The sequence below is a fragment of the Ammospiza caudacuta genome, chromosome 18, assembly GCF_027887145.1.
Source record: "Ammospiza caudacuta isolate bAmmCau1 chromosome 18, bAmmCau1.pri, whole genome shotgun sequence".
In the NCBI taxonomy this organism is placed as follows: domain Eukaryota; kingdom Metazoa; phylum Chordata; class Aves; order Passeriformes; family Passerellidae; genus Ammospiza; species Ammospiza caudacuta.
Window position 1 is genome coordinate 8,557,775 of NC_080610.1, and position 24,503 is coordinate 8,582,277.

Consider the following 24,503-nt stretch of genomic DNA (forward strand, 5'->3'; position numbering starts at 1 on the left):
TTAAAACTGCAATTTTATTTTCTTTATTTCAGTGAACAATTTAAAGTTCAAGCAACCTTGTTAGAACCTTTACTATCCAGGAATTCTCAAGCAAATGACATGCTTGGCAAGAAAATACCACCAAAAAAGTGAACAAAAATGCATCAATATCTTCGTTTTTTTACTCTTAGCACACAAGTCAATAGTTACGTTTAAAATATGCCCTTTTCCATGTCAAAGTGCTTCTTTCAAAAGGCTGTGGGATTAATCTCCTGACCTTATCTATCATGAGATACGTAATCTATTTGACTTTGATTAAAGGGGGGTATCTCAAAATTATCAAACAACCTCTTCAAGAGTGTGAGATTTCTAGCAATTGAATATGATAACAAGCTGTGTAAGCTCAGAGACAGATCCATCTCTCATCAGATCTGCACATCACTTCTGTCATTAACAGAGCCACATGAAAGCTTTTAATCTTATTTTAAAGAAAGCTATGCAAGGTACATTTCCTTGCAGAAAATCTTGATTTCCATCTTTTCCCTCTAGTGGCACCTCCATTCCAATCACATTTAGAAAGGAATGCAAATGCTGAAGTCTTTGCTATATTTTGCATTCCTTTCTTTTCCTGCATCCTAAAGGTGTCTTGCTCTGCACTGTAATCAGCTCCCAGCCTGAACTGATGGCAGCCAGTGAAGGCTGGGTGGAAGTTTCCTGCAGCTCTCTAAATAGGATGGTACTGCAGCTTCTGAGAGGCTCTTTAGCATCTTGCATTATTTCACAAGATACAGAGGATCTTGTGCAATAATGCACCAAATGAAAATCAGTGTTTAGACATGAGACTAGAAACTGCATCCACTATAAAGGGTATCTATAAATAGATTAGATTTATCTGCATCTTAGGATTAGTTTGCTTATCATCAATCAGTTTCACTGTGAATCTGAGTGCAGCACTATGTATGTATAATTATTACACCATTACTGACTACCAGCACATCTCTAAGGATCTCAGACATGGCCTCTGTTGTTGCTCTCAGTTAACAGCAGGAAGCACAATAAGTGGAAGCACAAATAAGTGGACTGCACCAAGGCCACCAAAAGAGCACAATTCAGTTATCCCAAGTCTGTGGATCTCTTCACTGAGTCAGGTTGTCTCTTTACACTCCCCAAATTTCTCTGCATGATTCAGGAAGAGTTTAAAATTTTTCTTCTGAGGATACTCAGGTAGTTCTGGGTACTCAGAGCTCGTTAAGGTGAGGCTGACAGGGTGGCACAGCAGCAGTTGCCATGACAATGGCTGGATCTTTGCAGAGACATTGCACACACTTCAAATCAAAACCTATGCAAGTCTCAAAACACCATCCAATGCTCTAAGAATTCTGATAAAATCCCAAATCACCTCCTAATCTCCAATTAAAAAAAGTACCATGCATGCAAGAAGGGAACGCAGACTGCAAAAGATTCCACCTCTGCCAGAGCTAAAATACAAAAGCACAATGCAGAAGAATTTTTCTGTGAAACTCCCAGATTTTAAAAAACCACAAGTACTGCTCACTTCAGGCAGGAAGGAATACTGTGTTCAGGGAAGACTGACTATCAGCAAAGGCAAAAATGCCCAATCCCTGCTGTCACCCAATTCCAAAGAAAACTGAAGAATGACAGATACACCTGGGAAGAGAAAGAGTTAGTGCCAAGCACTCTCACAGAGTGCATTTCAGAGCTCCTCACAGTCAGGTGTGGTGCAGGAGGGCTGCAAATGGAGCTGCAGAGGAGGAGAGCCTGCACTCACCCCTCTCTGGAGTTACAATCACCTAACAACAAATCAGACAGGCTTCTACAAGTTTCCACCAATTCAGCAGTCTTAGATAAAAATTCATATCCAGTATGCAGCACTAGATAACAGCATGCAGAGATATATCCATTATCTCAATTAACTGGCTACAAAAGAAAGAGATCTGCCTGATATGCTCATGTCTTAAGCCCCTTTAAGAGCCTCCAGCTCCCAAGCTACTTGTTCTTTCCAAAAGCACAAACATTAGCATTACCTTTTGCTGCTTCAGACCGCTTAGGCAAATCAAGTGTATCAAAATTCCTGTCCAAATCTCCATTCTTCTTTCCTGTGCAAAAAAGAAGACAACAGATGGAGAAGACTGTCAGTATACTGACAGGTAAGTTACTGTCATGTGCAACTACAAGATGGGAGAAGATACAGACCCAGAATATAAATCACAGACTGCTACCCATCATTGAGTGTATCTGACTGGCAGCCCAGCTGCACAGCTGTGGTTTTAGCATGAGCAAACTTAGGGACAAACACCCATGCTGCTTTCAGGTTGATCTGCAAATATGTTTAGCACATGTTTCAGAGAGTCTTAGGAGTGTTTTAAATCATGGAAAATTGTGCCATTTCCTTTCTTGGCAAAGCTGTGCCCCTCCCTCAGAAGCACAGTGTTTACTTCTTGTTTTCAGAGACCTGAAGCTTAGCTCAAGCAAAAACTCAGCAGCAGAGCAGAAAAACAACAGCTTTGCTTTGCAGCCTCTATTCTCAATGCAACAATGAGGCAGGAAGACCTAGATTTAATATATTGTACAGACAGCAGCCAACAACTTAAACTTGAATTGCCCTTCAATCGACAAAGTGTCATTTTTGCTATTTGTAAGAAGCTAATGGAAATAATTCCATACTTTTGCTAAGAAACAGTGTCAAACTATTACATCAGCTTTAATTTATACGTTTACATAGAGCAGAACAAAACCTGCACTTTTAGTCAGTTTGAGAATTCAAGGTTATGTGAATACATGGGGAGGGAAGGGTTAGTTTCCATGCCCCCAAGGAGACATTCTGCCTTGGGTAAGCCCACATGGATGCTGTGGGACAAGCAGGAACTTTGCCATCAGAGGAATACTGGCAGCAGAGAGAGAGAGATTTGGAAGGCAGTGCAAGAATCTGCATGGCTTCTGATCACAGCAGTGTACAATTTAGCTTTCCCAAATTATTCTGAGAGGGAAAAACTCAAGTTATTTACTCCCTTTCCCTCCAGAGAAGGGAAGGCAGGTGCAATGGGATGAATTCAGACAACCTAACTGAGGCTGCCAGAAGTAGCTTCTGCACAGGGATTACCAGGCTGGTAATGGAGGTTTTACAGAAAGGGCTGGAAGCTCCACCAGTCAGGCTGCTTAAAAGCAAACAGAAAAATGGTCCTTGAAAATGTAATGGGGAGATTAGTCTGAGTCTTGTCTGCCAAGAGGTTACAAGATGGGAAAGGCCAGTCCCTGCCTTGTTACAGCAGGGAGCTGGTACATGCACAGTAAATTCAATGGGTCACTGTACCTTTCCTCTTGACAAAAGGATTAAAATACTCAGTACCACACAGAGAAGAATTAGAGCTTTTAAATACCATTATGAATATTTAGGAGTAACATTAAGAGGGAAATCCCCCCCTTCAAGGTAGTATTCCATCCTCTCCCTTTCTTTGGGAGGGGATGGACTCACACCCTTTTCTTTTGAAATACCAACACAGAATATCAGCCAACTTCCAACTGTTGTGCATAACAAAACATGCACCTAGAAGTTCTGCTGATCTGAAGTAATTTCCTTAACTGAAGTATGTAAAAGCCCATCTAAGCTGCCAAAGGTCATGCAGCCAGGTACCACAGCACTCCTTGAAAGGTATTTTTTCTAAAGGAGGGGACAGGAATTGGTGGCACTTCACAGCCTTCCATCAATTTTTTGCTCTGTGAAAGGAGCAACACATTGCTTGGGAAATCAAATACCAGAAAGAAGTGCTGTACATCACCAAAAGACTTTGCACTTCTTGATGGCAGCTGAACCCAGTTACTGGCTGCAAACCCTTGCTGACTCTTAGGGCATTGACAGGAAAAAGCAGGGCAGAGGGAATTAAAAGGAAAAAAAGCATTCAAGGAAGGAAGTCAGTGTAGGAAAGATTATTACAGACTTAAAGCAGACCCATAAATGTGACTCCATCTTATCTACAAGTAGGACAAACTGTTTTTTCACATGACCCCAAATTTCATGTCTCTGCCATTAGACAGTTTAAACCTCAGAACGTGTTCTCAGAGAGCCAGACCTTATTTTACACAACTACTCATTTCAAAAGTTCCCTCTGTAATTTAAAGATTGGTTTGGCAGTTCTATCAGCACTGCAGAACTGAGATGGCACAGTAAGAGCTCCCTTCTTCCCAGTGGCAGTGTCTAGTAAGCACTGTGTTTGTGCACAACTTGTTAAGGAGGAATCGTCCAGGAGTGCAGTGTTGGCTGCTACTTTTGAGCTGGGAATGCCAAAGCAGCTGTCTATTTACTGACCCATCTTTCATAAAGACAGCACCCTCCACCTGTGCTCTGGGCTCCTCAGTTGCTGTCTCTCCATTTCTGGGCCAGACAGCAAACACTGGCTGGTTTGAGGAGCCTCTGCTGCTTTGCATCTCAGCCCTGTAAGGAACTCCCACCTCGCAGGCCAAAGCCCGTCTGTTCAGAGAAAAGCTGCCAGCTGCTTGCCAATGGCAGCAGTACAGAACACACAACTCTGACCAAGGGGATTTCAACTCTACAAATTACTTGCTTAATCAAATGGATTGTGTTTGGAAATACCCCAAGCACCTACATTTCCAGGGCTTTGCTATAGAGACAAGGTGAGCAAGCTGCAAGAACACTCCAAACCAAATCCACCCAGAAGGCAGAGGTTTCAATCTGAGGCCCAGCAGCTATTTTTCCCATCTGATTTTCACAAATACTGGGGAGTTTCTAAAAAAGGTGACCAAGTAGCAATTCAGGAGTCTACTGAGTAAAACCTTCTCAGCCATCCCCATGCATCCCTGATAACACAAAAAATCAGCATCACTGCAAGATTCTGTAGCTCTGAACACCCTGCTCTGTCCCTCAAGCCTGTGCATTTGTTCACAACAGGGATGTGAACACACACACAACCCATGTGGCTGGGATTTGCAGGGAGCACACCACTGCCTGGATCTCCACAGTCAGGTTGTGCACCACAGGGATGCTGAAACCGCAGCACAAACTACACCTGCAGTAGGAGAGAAGTTTAAGATCTGTTTTTCGGTACATTTCAATTTCCACCCATATCCAGAGTCTCCAGGTTTTCCAGCCCGAGGTGTGTCAGAGAAAGCCAGTGCTGGATGAGAAGCATAGCTCCAAACTTTGCCAAGAGACAGTTTTGAATCTGCCTGCTGACAGGCCAGTTTTATGAGACCTGGCTGTGGGACTGGCACAGCACTCTGGTTTGGGAAAACTGCCTGACATGAGACATGCTTGGGCAAGATGCAATTTACAGTCTCTGAAATGGAGGGATTAAAATTCTTCCCCTCTTCCCCCTTGCTACTTTTCATTATGTAAGAAACAACCAAAACATGACCTTCAGCATTTTCCATCTGTCAGAAACCCTGCACAGACTCTGAAGTGTGACCCAGTGTTATTAACCACTAATGTTATTGTTGATCTTCCTCAAATGCCGTTTTGCTTTACCATATAATCAAACCATGGTGCAGCCAGACCATTTCTGCTGAAGGATTAATTGCCAAATGCTTTCTTTCTGGTTGAAATAAACATTTAAGGCAAAGTGCTTCTTCATAACAATCTCACCTTATCCTCCCTGGTGTTCAGTAATACAGCCACTGAGGTGGCCACAAAGGAGTGACAGAAACCAAGGGCTGAGCTCTGTCCTGCCAACAAGTCCGTCCTCCACAGCCTCACCACTCACAGTCCAAAAACCAGTGTTCTGCAGAGCACCATTTGTTGGGTGGAGCAATTAGATTTTTTCCCTCCCCAACATTTCTCCTTTGGTCCAATCCTCCAGCACCCATGATGTGAAGCAAGTGTCACAACCTGGAAATGCCCCTACCTTCACCCCCAAACCGGCCTCAGTGATGGAGTCTCCCAGGCACCCACAAGCCTGTCAACTTCTCAGCTAAGGGCAGCTTTAGTCTTAGACTTGTATCTTCCAGGTGCAGTTTTACTTGCTGGGATGAAAAACTGAAGCCTATCCCCTGAGACAGGTACTGGGGTAGCTTCCTCCAGCTCCTGTGTGTGCCAATAACAGAGCTGCAGCAGCCCAGGCACAAGCCCAAGCAGAAGTACCAAGCACCCCTGAGAACACACACCCAAGCTGCTGCAGCTCACAGCTCCTTCCAGCCCCCAGAGCAGCCAGCAGAGCCCTCCATCTGACAGGGCTGGGGACACAACCCTCACCTGGGTGTTCCTGCTCTCCTGGCCTCAGCAGGCCAGTCCACAGCAATTCCCCTACCGCACTTTGACCAAAAATGAAGAAATCCTAGTATTTTCCATTTGTGGTATGGAAAGACCAAACTGCAAAAGCTCCCTCAGAGGATTTTTCCATGTCTGCTGAAATGAACAGGAGGTTGTGCTGGGGGAGCAGGAGGAGGTGGCTGAACAAGACCTTGATCTCAGCTCTTAGCCTTGCATGTGAAAGCCGAACAAAGCATGTTATGGTGATGATGAAAAGAAAGTATTGCAGACTCACCTTGATTGAACCACTCCTCTAATTACCAGAAAAGCAGCAAAAAGAAAACAAAAATTTACAGGATGAAGAAAATACAAAGGAACAGTCACAAAGAGGCAGAATTTCACAGAACAGGTTCAAAACCTGAGTAATACAAGACTACAGAAGTTTCATCAATTAAAAAACCAAACCAAGGTATTTCATGTACTCCCTATTGTTCCTGCTAAAAAACCCCAATCTTTCTTTGCACAGCTTTTTTTTTCCCTTTTCTTTCTCTTTTTATTACAGAATTGAGGGGACAGAAGGATGACTAGCCCTTTGCAGAGGTGTTTGAAATGCTGTGATCAATGACCATGAAATAAAATAAAATAAACAGGGAAACACTGCAAGATTAAGTGAACAAGAAAGGAGAGAACAGACTGATTTTGAAGTTCTAGACTGAGAAAATTAAAGTAGGTTCAGACCAATATCCACATAAATTTAACAGTGAGACAAGGGAGCTTCTCTTTATGATTTAAAAGCACATTTATGAATGGATCTTAACTTTTATTTTTGAAGCACAACAGTCGTCTGAGACCCTCTATTCTTTCGATCTGCATCCTACGAGCTGTGAGCTCAGTATTATCACCAGCTGATTTCCCTCTAGGGAGCAGCACACTTTCAAAAGAGCACTGCAAAAAGGTGGAAATACCCATTAAAATGTATTGTCATTTCCTGCCAAACACAGAGAGCCAAACCCAAGCTGTCACTGAGTGCCTGCACTGCTTGCTGCAATCCACAGGCTCACCCCCCAGAATCAGATGATTTTGAGATTGATTTGCCCACAAAGATGTGACCTGGTGCTTCAGCTGATGAACAGAAAGTACCTGGGAGCACAGCCCCATGAGAGGAGTCTCTAGGTGGGCCCAGGCAGACACCTGGCATGGGACACACACCTGAGAGTGCTCCTGTCACTGCCATCAAGGGGTGGAGGACAATTCTCCCTCAGCACAACACTCTCCTCCCACAGGCCACTCAGAGCTTTAATGGCTGAAGTGTTTCCATGGACTGTGCTGCTCTCAGGCAAAGCAACACCACGGACTGCAGGTGGCAGGAACAGGCTCGAGTCAGCACACATGCAAGGCTTCCAAAGGGGATCGCACTGCAGGCTCAGTCACTCCCTGTGAGAACAGGCTGGCCAGGCACGCAGAATTACTTCTTTAGTTTTCCCCCCAGTCTTTAGAAGATGCCCGTCAATTTTTTATTTTAAACAGTTTAAATGTAGTTGATGACAGACTAGTCTGCAAAAGCAAGTTCACACTGTTATGACTTCCCTAACACATATGGAAACACGTAATATTTAATAACTTGTGCAGATCAGATCAAAGAGTAATGTGCAGCATAGAGTCCATCAAGTTCAAACAACTCCATATCAGCTCTTTAGGGGCAAAACCCTTCCTTGTACCTGGGTACAAATAATAAGCCAGGATATGTGTACACATGAATGAGGAGAATGAAGCCTAGGCAGAAATGGAATTAATTATCTCTGAATTCATCTGAATAGTCATTTCTCTAAGAAAGGAAACAGAATTCAGTCTAGAATAGTAATTTCTCTAAAACAACAAAGAAAGCAGATATAATTTGAGTGTCTCCTTGTAAAGGAAACATTGAAGGGGGGTTACTGGGACTATTAATCCTCTCATAATGAAACTCATTTGCAACACTCATGCCCCAGAGGAGAGAACAGGTCTAAGAGTGACTGACAATTAAAAGCTACAAAATCGTGTTTGCAATTTAAATTACTGAAATAGCGACTGAATTGGGAGGTTGTATGTTTTGGTTGAGTGGGAGGGGAGGCTTTTAGTTTGTTTTCAAGTATGAGAGTCTGGAGGCATGGAAGATGTACAGGCAGGAGTGCCATGCACAGGGATGGGTGGATGGATCCATGCTGGCCTGGCTTCCTGAGAAGGGCGCACGTGCTACACAGCCAGGCAAGGAGACTGAGCAGAGATGTGACAGATGCAAGAATACAGCAATGCAGAGGAGAGACACAGCACATCCACCTTTTTCCAACAGCACAATGTCATCTGTCAGCATGCAGCATTCCTGTTTAAAGCCAAACAAAATTACAGTACTGTGGAAAAAAGAATCCCAAACATTCAACTGTGATGCAACATAGGAGATAAACACATGCCAGGACACTGCAAACACTCCGCAAACTGCATCATCCTAAATAAGCACGATGAATGTGCTTGCAAGAACAGGACTGCACAGCAACATTACCCCCAAATTCATTTCTAGTTCTGAGTTTTTGCAACACATACCTTTAGCTTTTTTTCCACCAAAACAACCAGCATCATCTTTCTTCTTCTTCTGGGAGCCTCCTGTGCCTGTAGTCTGACCAGCATCTAGTTCTTGGTACTTATCAGCTCCAGGGACCTCTTTGTGGACATGATAGGAAAGGTTCCGCATGATGCACACACAGTTCTCCACAGACTGTGACAAAGAAATTTATGTTATATGAAATATTGCACCCTCTTACCTGCAAACCATTGTACTGTACAGAGGAGGGCTTGGGGAAATTGAAAAAAGAAGGCTACCTGTCCCAGGAAAACCACGTAGCTCTCAAGGAAGATTTAGTCAAGACCATTAAATAAAGTTCATTCTTCTTCTAAAGCCCGTTTTATTTTTCCAAAAGTAAAGCGCTTTATAAATAGTATCCATTCAAAATGAAAACTCTCTAATCAAAAATACCACTTGATCTTACATAAAGAATACAATTCACCAAAAGATCAAACACACAGCAGAAAATGATCATATAAGGATCTTATTTTAATCCAAGTCTCTCTCTTGTTCTTCCAACATTTACAATCTCCAAGGGGCCCATTTTATTAAATTTTCTCTGGGTCAGAACCTAGGCCTTGTGAGGATTTCAATGGGAACACACGTTGTCCTGTAGTAATAGCTAATCCACAGCACATCGGGTTCTGACAAGAGCAGTGCTCTGTAGGTTGCAATGGAAACCACCAGGTGGTTACAAAATCCACTTCCAAAATTACCTGATTAAGTAACAGGGCTTTGTAACCCCCTTGTTCAGGCCATCACATGGTGAGACACAGAATAAAATAACGATGCTTTACAAACCTTCTGGTGCTATAAAGAAATAGCATGCTCTTTTTTTAAACAGGTTAAAGTTATGATATTCCTCATGCATATAAATACAATTTTAAGTGTCATGGGATGAGATGATGATAAAAACAGATTAATAAAATCTGCACCAAAAAAAAAAAAGCCACAGTGAAAGTGCTGCAGGTCTGAAGACATTTCTTAAAGTCTAAGCACTTCAGTCTTCAGAGATGGTGCTGAATAAAGTCTTTAAAATGAGAACTGACTCATTTGCTGCTTTGTGCAAATGGGACTCAATTCTGATTTGGAGACAGCACTTATAAATGCCAATTAAGTAATGCAGAACAATAGCAATAATGTCACTGACAATAAAGGACCAGTCTCCTCACCTCTCCCAGCAACCAGCCCTTGCTCCCCTCATCAGCCATAGAGGGAAACACAGCAGCATCCTGCTGATACCCCATCAGCACTACCACAGATACACCAGCCATGAGAGGAGGACAATTACTCTATTTTCTGAGGCAAGCATAATCCTCTTCTAATACCAGCAAACAAAAGTTGGATCCCAGTGCAACACTTCAGCATAAACTGATGCCAACATCTACTATGTTTTGAAACTCAAATTCACCTTATTGTCCGTGTCCTTCTTGCCAACTGCAGACTGCAGAGCATGCAGGAGGGCATCCACCAGGCCATCACACTCTCTCAGTCTTCTGCGTGCTTCTGCTCCATCTGAACTTACATTCCTGACAGGAGAAAGAAAATTTAGCCCTGTAACCTTCACTGTAAAGTTCTTCACTGTAAAGTTAAAGGTGCATTGATTTATACTACAATTATTAAGAACTCATCATTTTGGATGAAAAATTAGGAGGCCAAATAGACTGACAAACCTATTAAAGCTCAGTAAAGTGTGGGCAATACACACCTGCAACTCTCTGAGCCTGAACAAAAAGGGGAACACAATCCCAGAGGTACCTACAAACACCTCTGCTTTGCTGGCAAGCCCAGGGACTCACCTTAAACCAGGCTGGAGTCTGCAGAGCAAACAGCATGCAAACCAAAAATTTAATTTCAAAACCAGCAGTTCCCAACTGAAAGATACTTTCACCACCTTAGGAAAAACATACTAAGTCACAAGATTGCCCAGCACTATCATGGCCACAGAAAGTGAAAAAGCTGTGTGCAGCAGATTCATTACAAAGTCTGGGTCAGTCAAGTTCAGTAAGGAAAGGACGACAGTTTATATGGCTTTGAATTTCTCAAAACTCTGCACAAGAGAATGGCACAGGTAGAATAAGCAAGACAGAGTGGAAGGCTACTTGGAGTTGTTAAAGTTACACTTATCAATGACTGTAGAAACTGTCAGAGGGGATCTTTGAACTTGGCCTGAACTCATCCAGTGAGCACAAACTGATACCCCAGCCTTGCATTAAGCATCAATCTGCCATTTCCCAAAAAATAAATAAAATTCAAGTCAATTTTCCAAATGCTGCCTTCCCCCTACACCCCCCTTTTCTTTAGGGGGAAAATGAAGGGACAAAATTATTCTTAATCGTGCTCACTGACCAAAGCTGTATGGAAGCTCTTCACAAAGCCGAAACACAGTAATTCCAACAATAACACAGACAACCTTTCAACTTTCAGGTCTCTGAATCCCACAAAGCTATGTAAGGTTACCTCTCAAAAGCTCAGGACACCATCATTACCTTCTGTTATCAGGATCCTGCAGTCAGTTTTTGCTTTTAACTAGAGGGACTGCCAATCTCCAAGTAATTAACAAATCAATCATGGTCCCCTCCCATGTCTCGGTCATCTGGGCTGGCTGCTGTGTTAATTAGACAACTAAGAAAATTCACCTTTTCTCAGAGACCTCTCAAAATCTGAAGGCACTTAATTGTGAGCTGGTTGCTGTAACAGCACATTAACTTTCAATTAGGAAAACAAATGAAATGCACAGATAAACAAATTCTTTTCTCAAATCCTAACACAGCTTCACCTCTAGCAGTGGATGATAGAAGGCAGGTAAAGTGGGTATTAAAATGATTCCACAGGATAGATAGAAGAGAATCCTACTGCTGTTTTCCCATCTCCAGTTGTACTTATCCTTTTGTATCAAAAACACAAATGTGAGTTTTAATGCTATGTCTTTATGAAAATGAAATTGGAATTCAAATTCTCTGAGATACCTTTCAGGAGTTATAACAATAAATGATAGCAGCTCCACCTTCAAGCACATCTATTAATGTGGAACACTACTTGTTAAGCTTCAGGGTGACAGAAATGCACTATAAATTGTCTTATCTGGAGCTGTGTATCACATTTTTTATTCCCTCATTAAGTCTCACAGTGTTAGAATTCAAAAGCAACACTGTCAGACTAAAGGCAGAACAGCTCAACCTTCTCACCTTCCTTGCCCTATGGCCCATTCAGAAGAGATTTTTCTCTGGTTCATTTGTGCTATCACACTTGTACCACATTTGTTTTACACTTTGGTTATGAACAGCATCACAGTATTGTGTATCTTGCTTTCTTACTTCTTGATCTGTACTGGGGCTAATACCAAGGTAGACATTGATAACATTATGATTGAAAAAATAATACTGTATAAGTAAGAGTATGACCTGCTGATATCCCTGTCTCTTCAACTTTAGAAGAATTTACTGGAAATTAATGCCTTCAGAAAAGATTCCCACATCTATCACACATAAATAAGCATGAAAACTCTGCAGGATCAAGTTAATAGCTAATTAATGCTTTGACTAAGTTATCCAGACATCAAACTCTGCAGATTTAATATTTTTACTAGCACATCACAAAAGGTATCCTTATAAGCATCTCATGCAGAAACATCTGCTCTATAAATACACAACTCTTGGGATTTTGTTAGTCCTCCCTCCTTGGGTAATGAGCTTCCTGCAGCCCTTGGGATTTATCTGCCTTGGAAGAACAAACCCCATTGCCTTGTCTAACCCAGTGAGAGCTCAGCTCCCACTCTTGTCCCAGCAGTCCAGGCAGATCTCAGACAAAGCCCAGGGAGATCAGCACCTGCATCATGAGAATGCTCTTCTGCTGCTCCAACACTGCAAAGGGCAGTGAGGAGCTCCCAAACCCCAAGGAAATATTTGCATTTCAGATCCATGCCACAATCTCTAAGCTCTAAACTAAGGAGGGCCCTATGAAAACAATGACAGTATGCTTTGACTAAGTTCTCATCTGAGCAGGCCATGAGAAGCTGCCAGGTTTGGTCTCCATGATCCAAAGACGCCTTCCCAAGTCCATGCAACCCAGGAAAATGCCAGGCAATGACTTTAAGACTCCACCATCCACCTCCTTGAAAAGCATCACGTGGCAGCCATTGGTCAAACTCATCTTTGGTCTTCAGGAGGGGCTGGAGCATAAAAACAAAAGGGATGACATGGACAGGGGAGCTAGTGCTGGCACTGGTCATGAAAAAGGACAGAAAATGCCATGGAATAATCAACCTGATAGCACACTCCACTGACAGGAGTCAGGAAAAATCTCTTCCCATTTCACATCTGCACTGGGATTGTTCTGCATCTTGTATCTGTTAAATGTGATGGAATGAAAGATGTAACCAAACCATTGTCCAAAAGAAGCTTTCAAAGCAAGGTTTCTGAACACTCTTCTTCCAAGAGTGATGGAAATCAACAAACATGACTGATTCCAGCAGTTAAGGAGGATTTGCTGTCCCTTTACACAGGGCAACACTCCACAGAAGGAATGCAGAGCCTCACCCAGGCCAGAAACTCCTGCAATGGAGATATGTAACATATGGCATCCAGACTTGGAGAAAGCAGAGAGCTTTGCTTTCCATTTAACTTTTCTACACATTAGACAAGTACTGCTATACACCAGAAGTAATTCTTCAGTGGATGGAGTGTTTCACACAAGACACCAAAGAGAAAGGCAGCTGAGACCCCAGCTGAGGTGCTGCTAACTCTGTTACTTAGGAGACAGGCTGCCATGCAAGACCTGGAATGGCCAGAAGATATTGCAATTAAACAAATGATCTCACTGACTTGCTTGCTGGGGCAAATTAATATCAAGAGCTTCTGCAGATAGAAGTCAAAGTTACTTATTGAAGTGTGAACAACTCTGCAGAGCTTTTGAGGCACTGAGGGGCCAATATCCTGTTACAAATGAAAATAAAGCTGATTGCCTATTGAGAAGGGTGGGAATGGTGAGGGGGGACTACTCAAACTATTTTTACACAAACCAGTGACAAATGAGACCTGCCATTCATCCCCAGTGTTCTGCACACTTGCCCTGTCTCTTCACCCCCAGGAAGGTCTCTGCTGCTTTCCCTGACTTTCCTGCTTTTCAGTGCTTTTCCAAGAGTCTGTTAAATGACAAGTGTATTTTAAAACCAGAAGTGTCTTTCTTATGTCACAATGCAAAGGGTAATAGGAACCTTCAGTGTGCTTCCTGTAAATATACACAGTCTGAAGAACAATTCTAGAAACAAACCACAGAATTACTGCCCATATGACTCCAGGTATATAAGAAAGAAACCAACTGGATGACTGATTTTACATAAAACAGTAAAGCACAAATCTCATTCCAGATATTTTAAATCTCCAGCCTTTAGTTAGAAAAATCAATCTGGATTTTCCCTCACATTCTTGGAGTCCAGACTGTGGCCAGGAGTAGTGAAAGAGAATTTGTAAGGATGTTGCAATATATGTTCTCCCTGGGGAAAACCCCAAAACAGTAAAACAAAGAAGCACTAAGTCAAATGTTAAATAAAAGTAAATACCTATGAGCACAGAAACTCATCAGGCTAGGAATGTAGTCTGTTGCTATTAAAGACTTCAGAGAATGGGGGCAAGTGTGCTGAGCAATCTGTTCACACCTTAGATAAAGTTATCATTATCACCAAAGACCTGGCTTAATAATATGCAGTTCTGAATGCTACATTTACATCTACATCTGCAGAACTGAGCAGGCACTCACCCCCTAGGAGAGGTGAGCTGTTACTAGTGTCTGTGCCACACACCAGAATTATCTTCAAGAGAAAAGACTTAAAAGTAATTAAGTACAGGGTACTTAATTTGCACTCTTTCAATGCAATCATGTGGCAGTGCCCCCTCCATGCTCTCCCTAACAATCCAACAGAGAGTGGAGATGTGCAGAGCTTTTGGATTGTTTTCTTTTTAATGATGAAGAGAAATTTGAAAAAAAAGGCAAAGACACCTTCAGCTCTGAAAATTAATGCCAGTATTTCCAGGACTGTTTTGTCTGTCATTTGGCTGGAGAGCACCATCAGCTGCTACCCCACAGTGCTGCAGATGAAGCCAAGGCTGGAGTGCCACTGAGCAGTTACCCTCCTGCTTCAGCTCAGGTGCAAAAAGCACTTTGTTTAGAGATCTATCTGGGAATGAAGACAACAGTTTGGAGACTTTGCTTTTTCTATAAATAGGAAGTTGAACTGGAAATTTTAAGACACCCTCCTAGTAATACTTCCACCTTTCCCTGGAAGAATCACAGCTGAGAGCTGAAGCTGAGACAGTGACGAGCTCTTTCCACCCCCTTGCTAGACCCTGACCAGCACCATCACTGAGCCTTTGCTGTCCAGACACTGAGTTTTGCATACTTCAGCTGATAAAAGAGCTTCTCACAAGTCTAGTTTAAAATATATCAGTTGTTCTGTCCACCTACTCTGGCAGGCAGAACACTTGCTATACAAGCACCCTTCCACACCCCCAAACTGTTCATAATAAAGAAATTTTTATTTGGATGTCAGCCAAAGGAATGGATCAATAATAATTGTAGTAAATGAACTCTATTTCCAAGTGTATTTCTAGGCCTGCTATGTCTCAAAGGAGGAATATACAATATTTAAAAATCATTCCATCATTTCATGCAGAAATTGAATGGATTCCATACATCAGTTCACATCAAGTACCAGAAAGTTTAATTGGTATTAAAAGTTCATTGTTATGAAAACAAGAGGGAAAAAGAAAGAAGCTACCTGTGCCACAAAGATAGCCTGATCCAGGCAGCTCTGGTCAGAGGGTCCTGCACAGCACAATGCAGTTTGGCAGCAGAGAGCTCAATCAGAAATCAAGCAGAAAATATAGTAAAGCAAGCAGAAAGAAGCCAAAGTCCAAATGAAATGCAGAGAAAGCCAGAGGAGCTCTACTGATGCTGATTTAGGTAGGGAGCAGCTGGGGAGGGATTGTTCAGCCCTGGGATCCCACTGGACGCTGCTGCTCCACTGCAGCATTCACTGACCAGTTACACCCGAGAGAGAAGCAGCAGAGCAGCCCCAGCTTCTTTGCATGCAAACCCTTCCACCTGCTTAAATAAAGTGGTTGGTTTTGTTTAGTTGAGCAAATGCTTGAGAGAACACAGCAAAAAGCCACCCCTGAAAAAGGGTTTAATGAGCACAGTCTGTGCTCCAGCAGCAGTGGCACAGAGCAAGAGATCTACAGGGCCCCCTGTCACATCTCATATCCCTGTCTACTCTGCCTACAGCTCTCAGGCTGGGGCTCAAGAATACAGTTTAACAAAGGATGGACTCAACATCTGTACCTTGTTTTCTGTGGCATTCTATACCCAAAACACCTTGTAATGCCTTTTCAGTAAAATGCTGACTGGTTACCTCCTGCATGACCTACTTGGAGGGCCTTGGCTTGCTCTCCTGTAATGCAAAACGATGCAGAAATGCACTGCACGAGAATTCCACGATGCCCAGCAGCTACTCAGCTTCCAAGATATTCCGGTCTCTTCCTGGAGGAAACGCCAAGGGACTCTGCTTGCTTTAGCACACATGCTTGCTGCCATGACAAAGAACCTCAAAAATACAGAAAGGAGGTGGTACTAATGTAGCAAAGGATCAGGGCTCACAAGCCTTCCACAGCAGACTACACCCATTAGAATGCCTGCAGGGAGTTTTGCTGCAGTCCTGCTCTTCACCCCACCACAGCAACAGACATTTTTGTAGATTCCCTTTCCTGACAGCCAAGGGAGGAGGGATCTAGGTTCATTTCTAAGTAATGACAAAAGGCAGTAAGCAAATGCACAACTTTAAATTTATACCTCAAGATATGATTGTAAAGCATTAAGATTGCATGTAACTAGGTTATGTCTCTGCTGCTAAAATCTATGCATAATTTATTTATATTACAAGCTAAACATCAGGAACTGTCAGGAGGAACCCTAACAGCTCCTTACTAGCACGAATTAAACGCTCTGCACATAATATAAGCCCCAGGACAGCCATATGCTGTGATCCTGCACAGTATCAGTAAGCTAATTAAGAAACTGCCTTTGCTCACTCCTCTCTTTTGTGTGGGTTTTTAATTTGAGTTGATTTTTTCCAGTCTGGGTTGGGCAGATAAGCTTCTCCCTTTTTGTGCTACTTGCCGCCTCCAAAGTGAAGATTCACAGGCAAATTTTGGTTCTGTTTTTATCTCTTTTCTGGAACTATTCCTTCTCTCAAAGTCCACTTCAAAAGCACCTGCTGCACACCAGAAGACTGACAGAATCATTAGCTCCAGTACCTGGAGCATCAATCTCTCACAGGCTGCACCCACTGTGAACACAACACGAGCACAGCAGCCTCAGCACTGCGGGTGAGTGGGGGACAGAGATGGCAGCATCTGCCCTCAGCTCCCCTGGGTGGCACAGAGAAGCATTAACCTTTGGGAGGAGTCCTCTCCAGATGATCCTGATTAAATAACTGCTCTGCAAAGCATAGGAAAGGACTACTTCAACTAGGATAGGAGAATACACAGAGTAAGAGGGAACGCCAAACAAACGACTTTGCCATAGAACCGTTTTTGGAGTTGGAGAGAAGTGTAGCTGCTGAGGAGGGCTCTGTACTACTGCAAATTTGATGCTGATAAAGAAGACAGAAAAGTGAGTTTTCAGGTGCCAGCCTTTAGTTTCTACCTTCTCTGTTGTGCCATGCCTCAGTGAGCAAAGCTCCCCTGACACCAAGGGCAGCTCATCCAGCAGCACCGCAGCAGCGTCACCTGAGCCTCAGCTCCTGCTCTGCACTAGGCAGCACTTCCAGGTCACAGATTTGCACTTCAGCACCTTCTAACCTCAGTCAGCTGGGGATGAAGGCTGCCTCCAGTGTATGAGTGCACACAGGACAAATATTTGGTGACTGTCACCACATACTATTATCATGCCTGCAGGATCTAAAGATGAACAACTTGAAAGTAATGCATTCTGAAAGCTCTAATTCCCAGGCACTCTTCTTCAGAGAAAAGCCACACATTAATCATTAATAAGAAAGAAGGGCATAAGAACCTGGTTTTGATGACCTTACTTCTTTTTGTTCCTCAAATTCAGCACACAGAGATGGGAAGAAAAAACAGGCACACCAACATCACTGGTGCACTCAATACAGGTGTTTGTGGGGGCAAAGACAGAGACCTTTTCTGCCCAAACAAGACCACAAGTTGCTTGACAAATCTTCTTTACCTCCACATGCCTCAGAGACACACCCACACTCCTGCTCCAAACAGTGGGTGCAGGCAGTGTCTGGGTACATACACATTATTGAACTATAAAGACATGAGGACTCACAGTGTTACCTGTGTCTGAAACACTGCAGGTGACATTTGCAGCACAAGATGTACAGGCATGTACCATAATGCTCTGTCCTCCTCAGAAAAAGGCTCAGAACATTTGCATATAAAAAGGATTTGAAATATCCCAAATATTTCTGATTTACCATCAAGCTCTTGCAGTTTCCTTTCCTCTGAAGTACCTAAGAGGAATCTGCAGATACTTTCACTAATTTCTCAACCTGGTGGAGCATATTTCTGGCTCTGAATTCCCTGAGTCTTTACACCATGTCTTCAAGCATCATGTCTCACATTTACCAAACCTATCAGGTGTTGATTCCATGGACCAAACCCTTAATTTACACCTACAGAAGTTGTTTTTTCCCAGTTGAAGTCTGTAGGATGAACCATTTCAAATCCTTGAACTACTGGTATTTACAGCAACTTCAGGGAAGGTACATACCGAGGTGCCAGTCCCACATTAAAGACAGAAGATTGAAGATCAGTGAAGTCTAGATCCCCTAAGGCACTTAGCAGCCTGAACCTAACCAAAGCCAGAAGGAGACAGGGCTATTAAAAATTAGACCACAAAAAGGTTTATACCATTAATCTTGCCTGTAATTATGTCAGTGCAGTAGCGCACCAGCAAATAAATCCACACTTCTCAAGTCTCCTGGTACAGCTCCAGCCACCAGGTCGTCCCTTCCCTTCTCAGGGGCTGACATTGGACAAGCTGCTATGTGCAATCTCCAGCTGAAGAATGTGTGTTTTTAGGGAAAGTCAGGTGGGTGCAGGTTTGTTTGTGTTCATACACCTCGGCCAGGGCTCTGAACCCTAAGGGTATTTGTGAATGCGAATTTCTGTGTACTTGGAGAACTGACAAGAAATGCTGCAACTACAGATGGTACCCCTGGAAAAAGGAGCACTTTGCATCTGTTTGCTATGCAAATTAATTCATTTAACATTTGTTGACAACAGGTCAGTTTAGCACAGGAATCAGGCTAGAAAGTTGGCAATTTAGGAACTAAGTTCTACTCTGTCCTCTTATAAGTGAAAAAATCCAAGAGAGAATTAAAAGCAATTAGGCAGAAACTAGCAATTAAGCCCATAATGAATTTAATTTTTAAACCATTAAAATCCTTGCTGCTTCCAGAAAACTAGGAATCATGGTGGGTATCTCCACAGACAACTAACAAGATGATGTGACTGCAACAGTGCTCTGACTCACAGATGCAGCAATTTCCATGCAAAGCAGGGAAGCACCTTTGGAGAAACCAGGAGACCCAGGGAAGGTCTCTGGAGCTGCCTGGGTGTTCATGAACCACAGATCCATCTTTCCTATAAGAGCTCAATTCATACTCTTTTCCTGAAGCACCTCAATGTCTGGGTAAAAGCTCTAGGAAGGACCATGAACTTGCCTCATGAAGATGCACCAAATAATTCCACTGCTTCACCAGGAGTGCAATTTGAAGACAAATGCTTCAGGATTGCAAATCCCAGTAGGGATTTAAGTGTTTAAAGAAAAAAAAAAAAAAAAGAGGCAGTAACTAGAAGAGACCTTCTCTACATACCTAAAAGAATAAAATACAATGTGAAGACATAAAACTTGCACTGTAAATGAAATGAAGGAACATCTGTACATAGTTAATGATTCTCCTATGGCAGGCAAATGTCTTCCTTACTTCTTTCCCAGTCCTACTGCTTCATAACCAAAAATCCACTTTGCTTTGTCTTTTACTGTTCATTTCCAGATTTCTACCATACATGTTTCTTTTATCAGCTTCAACAGGATACAAGAACACCCCTGTTTTATAAATGACACCCAGGGCAGCATCCCTCACAAGGCTAGTGACCGGATATTGCAGATGTATTCATCATACTGTGTCTACCCTTGGAAACACAGCAATGTAAGAGGAAGCATCTTTTTCCTGATCTCAGGATGGGAATGAAGACAAAATTACCATCACCTGCACTCATTTCTGAAAGCTTCAGTGGTCAAGATTATAAAAGAGCATCCAATCAATTTTATTATTAGATCATACTTTGCAAATTGGATGTGCTGCCAAGGATTCCCCCAAACATTTCTTTGAGCAGAGTTTTTGGCAAGTCAAGTGCAGAGTGAGATGGCACACAGAACCCATCAGCCATGTTCCTGATGATACCAGGATTCAAAATAACCCTACAATGGGCACAGTCACAGGAGAGGGCCTGACTTTAAATAAACAACAGTCAATATAGACCTTCACCAGTGGCCTTTTCTTCCTTGGATTCCCCCTGGCTCTCTGTGTGAGCAGTCAGCTACAGCAGCCTGGAATGGGCACCATTGAGTGTCCCAGGTAACCCCAGAACAAATAACATGGCAAAGCAGCTTTCTTGAATGGCTTTTCTGATCATAAACTGTGAGCAGGGGTGCAAATCCTGTGGCCACACAAACCTAAATCAGTATCCAGCATCACAGTGGGAATTTTGTTACTTCAGCAAGTGGGTAAATCTGGCTACAGAAAGCCAGAAAGCCACCTCAGCTCCAGCCAAGGGCAGAGTGCATGGACCATGGCTCTTATCTTGTAAGTTAATCCCCGGCCCTGGTGCAGGTATAGATCTTTGCTCAGGGGTTGGCCCCAGTTACTGACCCTGCAGCTGAACCACCCTTCCATCCCACAGGTGCCTGCCACACCACACTGTCCTGCTGTCAATGCAGCTCTAAATCCACCCGGAGGCACTGGGCCAAGGTGAGCACATAGCTCACCCCAACTTACTCAGACCTGCACACACACCAGCACCTGAACCCCCAAAGTGAGGGGGGAGAGACACAAGTTACACAGGGGAAAATGGGTAAGACTGGAAAGGAAAGTGGGATGGTCCAGGAATTGAAGAAGAGGTAAAGCTAAATAATTGTAGTGTGGGTATTTTTAATTACTTGTTTTTAATTATTTTGAAACGAGTGTTTCCATGGCTCCACATTATCAAAGGAGAAACCTAGATTAAGAACAAAGTAAAGATGAGTAAGCAGTGTTAAAAAAATAAAAACACAGCAAGTAATTAACTGGCAGTTCATGCTGTGAATCACTGAGTTTGGAACAAACTCACCCACATCTGTTGATAAACTTCATTAACTGAAAAAATGATACTGAAAGGAATGTCATGCTGCATGCACAGCGCCTGTGTTCTGCTTAGATACCTAAACTGCAAGGACACCTGAAACCTCACAGGCTCAGAGATTGTTCCACTTATTTCGGGAGACAACACAGCTCACACCTGAGGCTCACTTCCAAAGGAGACAAAGGGAGGCTGGCACATAATCAAGAGGCCTAACCTCCCAATTAAATATCAAACTGGTGAACAGTTTGCAGCCTGCAATAAGCTCCATTCGTGGAAAATTGAATTTCTAGGACCAGCTACTGAGTCAATGAGAGAAGCATAGGCAAAGGGGTTTTTAAACACTGATGTCTGTCAGACAGATGGCTGCAACAATTTATTCCCTGTTGGTGTTAACTATCACATCTTGTTGCTGCTTTTAAAGATGAGTTGCACAGGATTTCAACACACAACACAAAATAATTTCCAACAGTTTTAATGTTAATTACTTTTGATATGCCCATTTAGACCCCTAGATCTGGAAGTGCTCCACAAACAGTGTGTGTTATATCCCTGACATAGGAACAGGAAGCACAACCAGCTGAAAGGCAGCTCACACCCACCTGCTCCTGCACTCACTCACCTCACTGCACAGAGGGGGCAGACAGCAGGGCAGTTCTGCTCAGTTCCTGTGCAGGAGGCTGCTGTCTCCATGGCTCAGCACAGACCTGGACAGATTACCTTTTCCAGATTACCCTTCCCTGCTCTCACATCCCCATCTACCTCAGGCAGCCTCAGTCAGGCATGAGATCACCTCACCTCACATCTGATGGAAGCTTCACATTTTCCACAAGGAAGCACTAAGTCCCTCCTGACTGTGACAGCAGAGACTGGAGATGAGAGGACTGAAAGACATTTCCCTATTCAACAGCAGAGCAGCCACCATTCACTGGGAGTTGGCCTGATGCATTACAGGGTTCACCAGGACCACTTTGAAATATCAGAAGTTTAAATTCTCTAACATCTCAGTACCATGTTTCACATCCTTCTTCATAGGCTTTAAGAACACAGTGTCCAAAAGAAGTCTGAGTTTCCTGTAAACCCAGTGCCTTACTTTAAAATTAAACAAAAACCCAAAAAACCCGCAAAAGCCCAAACCCAACTGATCAACAAACCAAGAGACACCCTGGAGTACAGAAGTTTGAGTGGATCCACATACTAATAAAATTTTATGATGTGGATTAGGCTAGTCTACTAATGACCAATTTATTGTCTATACTTACTGGAGAATCTCATATTCATTGAGATAACCCTTTTATTCCCTCACCATGACTAATTTCCTCCTGCAGAACATCCCTAGAAATGAGACACTAGTAAGTAAAAACCTATGATGTCTGGAGTCTGCTTAAAGGACCTCAGCTTCCAGTGGGACTGCAAATAATTTCAGTAATGGGCCCTTCCAGAACACTTTTCATTACTTTCTTCATTTGTCAAGTTACTTGGGGGAATAGTTATTACAATTTAGAGACCACAAGCCCAAGAAACAGAAATGAACCAACTTCTGAAGATGCATTAATCAGTAGAAATCTGACAGGAATACATTTAAGAGAAAGAGAAGGTATAATGCCAAATCTTTATTACTTTTATTCGAACTAATTGACTTCATCGCAAAGCTGAAGAATCTAAACTAAATAGCATAACTGTTTTTTCTCAAAAGAAAAGCAAAATGTGCTTAGGGAACATTGATTCTTCAGGTTTTTCAGGCTGCATTAGGACTCCTCCTGACTCCAGCTTTTAGCATGAACTGTCCTGCTCTCAAGGTGCTTTCAGAATTGCAAACACAGTATGAAACCAGAAAAGGCTCCTTTGTAAGAAATTTTAGAAGGAACACTTAGAATCCTAAATAGTCAGCAGCTCAAAATCTTCACTGAAACCCCCAAGAAACGATGGGGAAAATGCAGAGCTGTGCCTTACCTCAAGCAGCCAGAGGTGTTCTTGAAGACCGTTGTCCACTCGGCGTCGCGCGGCTTGGAGTCCTCGTTGGGCTCGCTCTCCCAGCCCGAGTGCGGGATGATCACCTCGTTGGTCAGCGTCTGCAGACCGTGGTTGATGATAACCATCTTCAGGGGCTCGTAGGAGGATAAATTCCACAGGGTACCTGCAGGGGATTATTAAATAACCAGAGAATAACAACTGTATGGTAAAGAGAATCACAGGATTCACAGAGAAGCAGTTGAAGGTTAAATCAGAAAACTAAACAAGAAGGTGAAGCAACTTGATGAGATGCCAGACCAGAACCAGCTTAGGGAAAATCCCACAGTTTCTTCAACAGAGCACGAAAGCACTTTTATCAAGACATGGATAGTGTTGAACTCATCAAGCCCTACACAGAGAACATAAAAGTGATGTACTACTGGAGATTAATAGGATTTTTCTGCTGTATACAAATTGTGTTACACTTTCAAGTCTAACTATGCCTCAAAAAGTAAAAATTCATCCAGTGAAGCAAAGTATATTGAGCAAATCCAAGGAGAGATGAATTTCTGGAGGATCACTGATCTTATGCTTATCTTCTACACAAGATAATATTTCATTCAAGTCTCCTCTCTATTATTTATTTTCACATCTTCCTGTCACAAGCAATATCTGTGTTCAAATCTCCTGGTGCCACAAACATATGATTTCTTGAAGAAGCTGGAAACCAGAACTCCACTGTCTTTTCATTTTTACTTCAATTATGAGCCAAAGCAGACAGAAGTCAAACATCAAAACCGAATAACAGAGCAACAGCTTTATAGCTGCAAAATACCCAGTGTTAGATAAGTGATACAGCCTCCCAGCAGACCTGTATCAGTGTCCTGACAGTTATTACTCATCAGAGTAGGACTGAAACAGAACGCTCACTTCAGAGAGAATTTCTGCATAGACCCAGCCTGGTACCATCTGAGAGCTGTCAGTAACAACACTTGGAGGGAGCCAGACACACGCTTTTGGTCTCCAAGAAAAAGTGTCAGTTCTAGCAAAATTTTCAGACAGCCCAAACAGAAAACCCAGATTCCCCAAAACACACAAGGAATCTTTCCCAAAGGGATCGAATACCAACCTGAGGTCCCTGTGTTACCACAACTATGGACATGTGCAGATTACAGTGCATACTGTAAATCTCCACCTAATTCTGTATACATCTAAAAAACACAACAACAGAAGTGCAACCTTTTGTTTCTGTCCCTTTCAATCTTTCCTGGAGCAGTGATGTAATCTGTTACTTCTAGAGTGAAACTACAGAGGCAAATTTTATTGCTTAAGG

At 42.8% G+C, this 24,503-nt stretch overlaps 1 protein-coding gene across 2 annotated transcripts in view; it reads right to left on the reverse strand.

The window, feature by feature from the left end:
• Window positions 1-24,503, reverse strand: part of ARVCF (ARVCF delta catenin family member) — a 152,030-nt gene that overhangs the window by 41,211 nt on the left and 86,316 nt on the right. For both annotated transcript variants that reach the window (XM_058816432.1, XM_058816433.1), the window contains exons 5-8: window positions 23,171-23,354; window positions 10,207-10,324; window positions 8,777-8,948; window positions 2,025-2,096 (exon numbers count right to left, since the gene is read on the reverse strand). In XM_058816432.1, coding sequence (XP_058672415.1) covers window positions 2,025-2,096; window positions 8,777-8,948; window positions 10,207-10,324; window positions 23,171-23,354 — 546 coding nt within the window. The remainder of the gene's footprint in view (window positions 1-2,024; window positions 2,097-8,776; window positions 8,949-10,206; window positions 10,325-23,170; window positions 23,355-24,503) is intronic.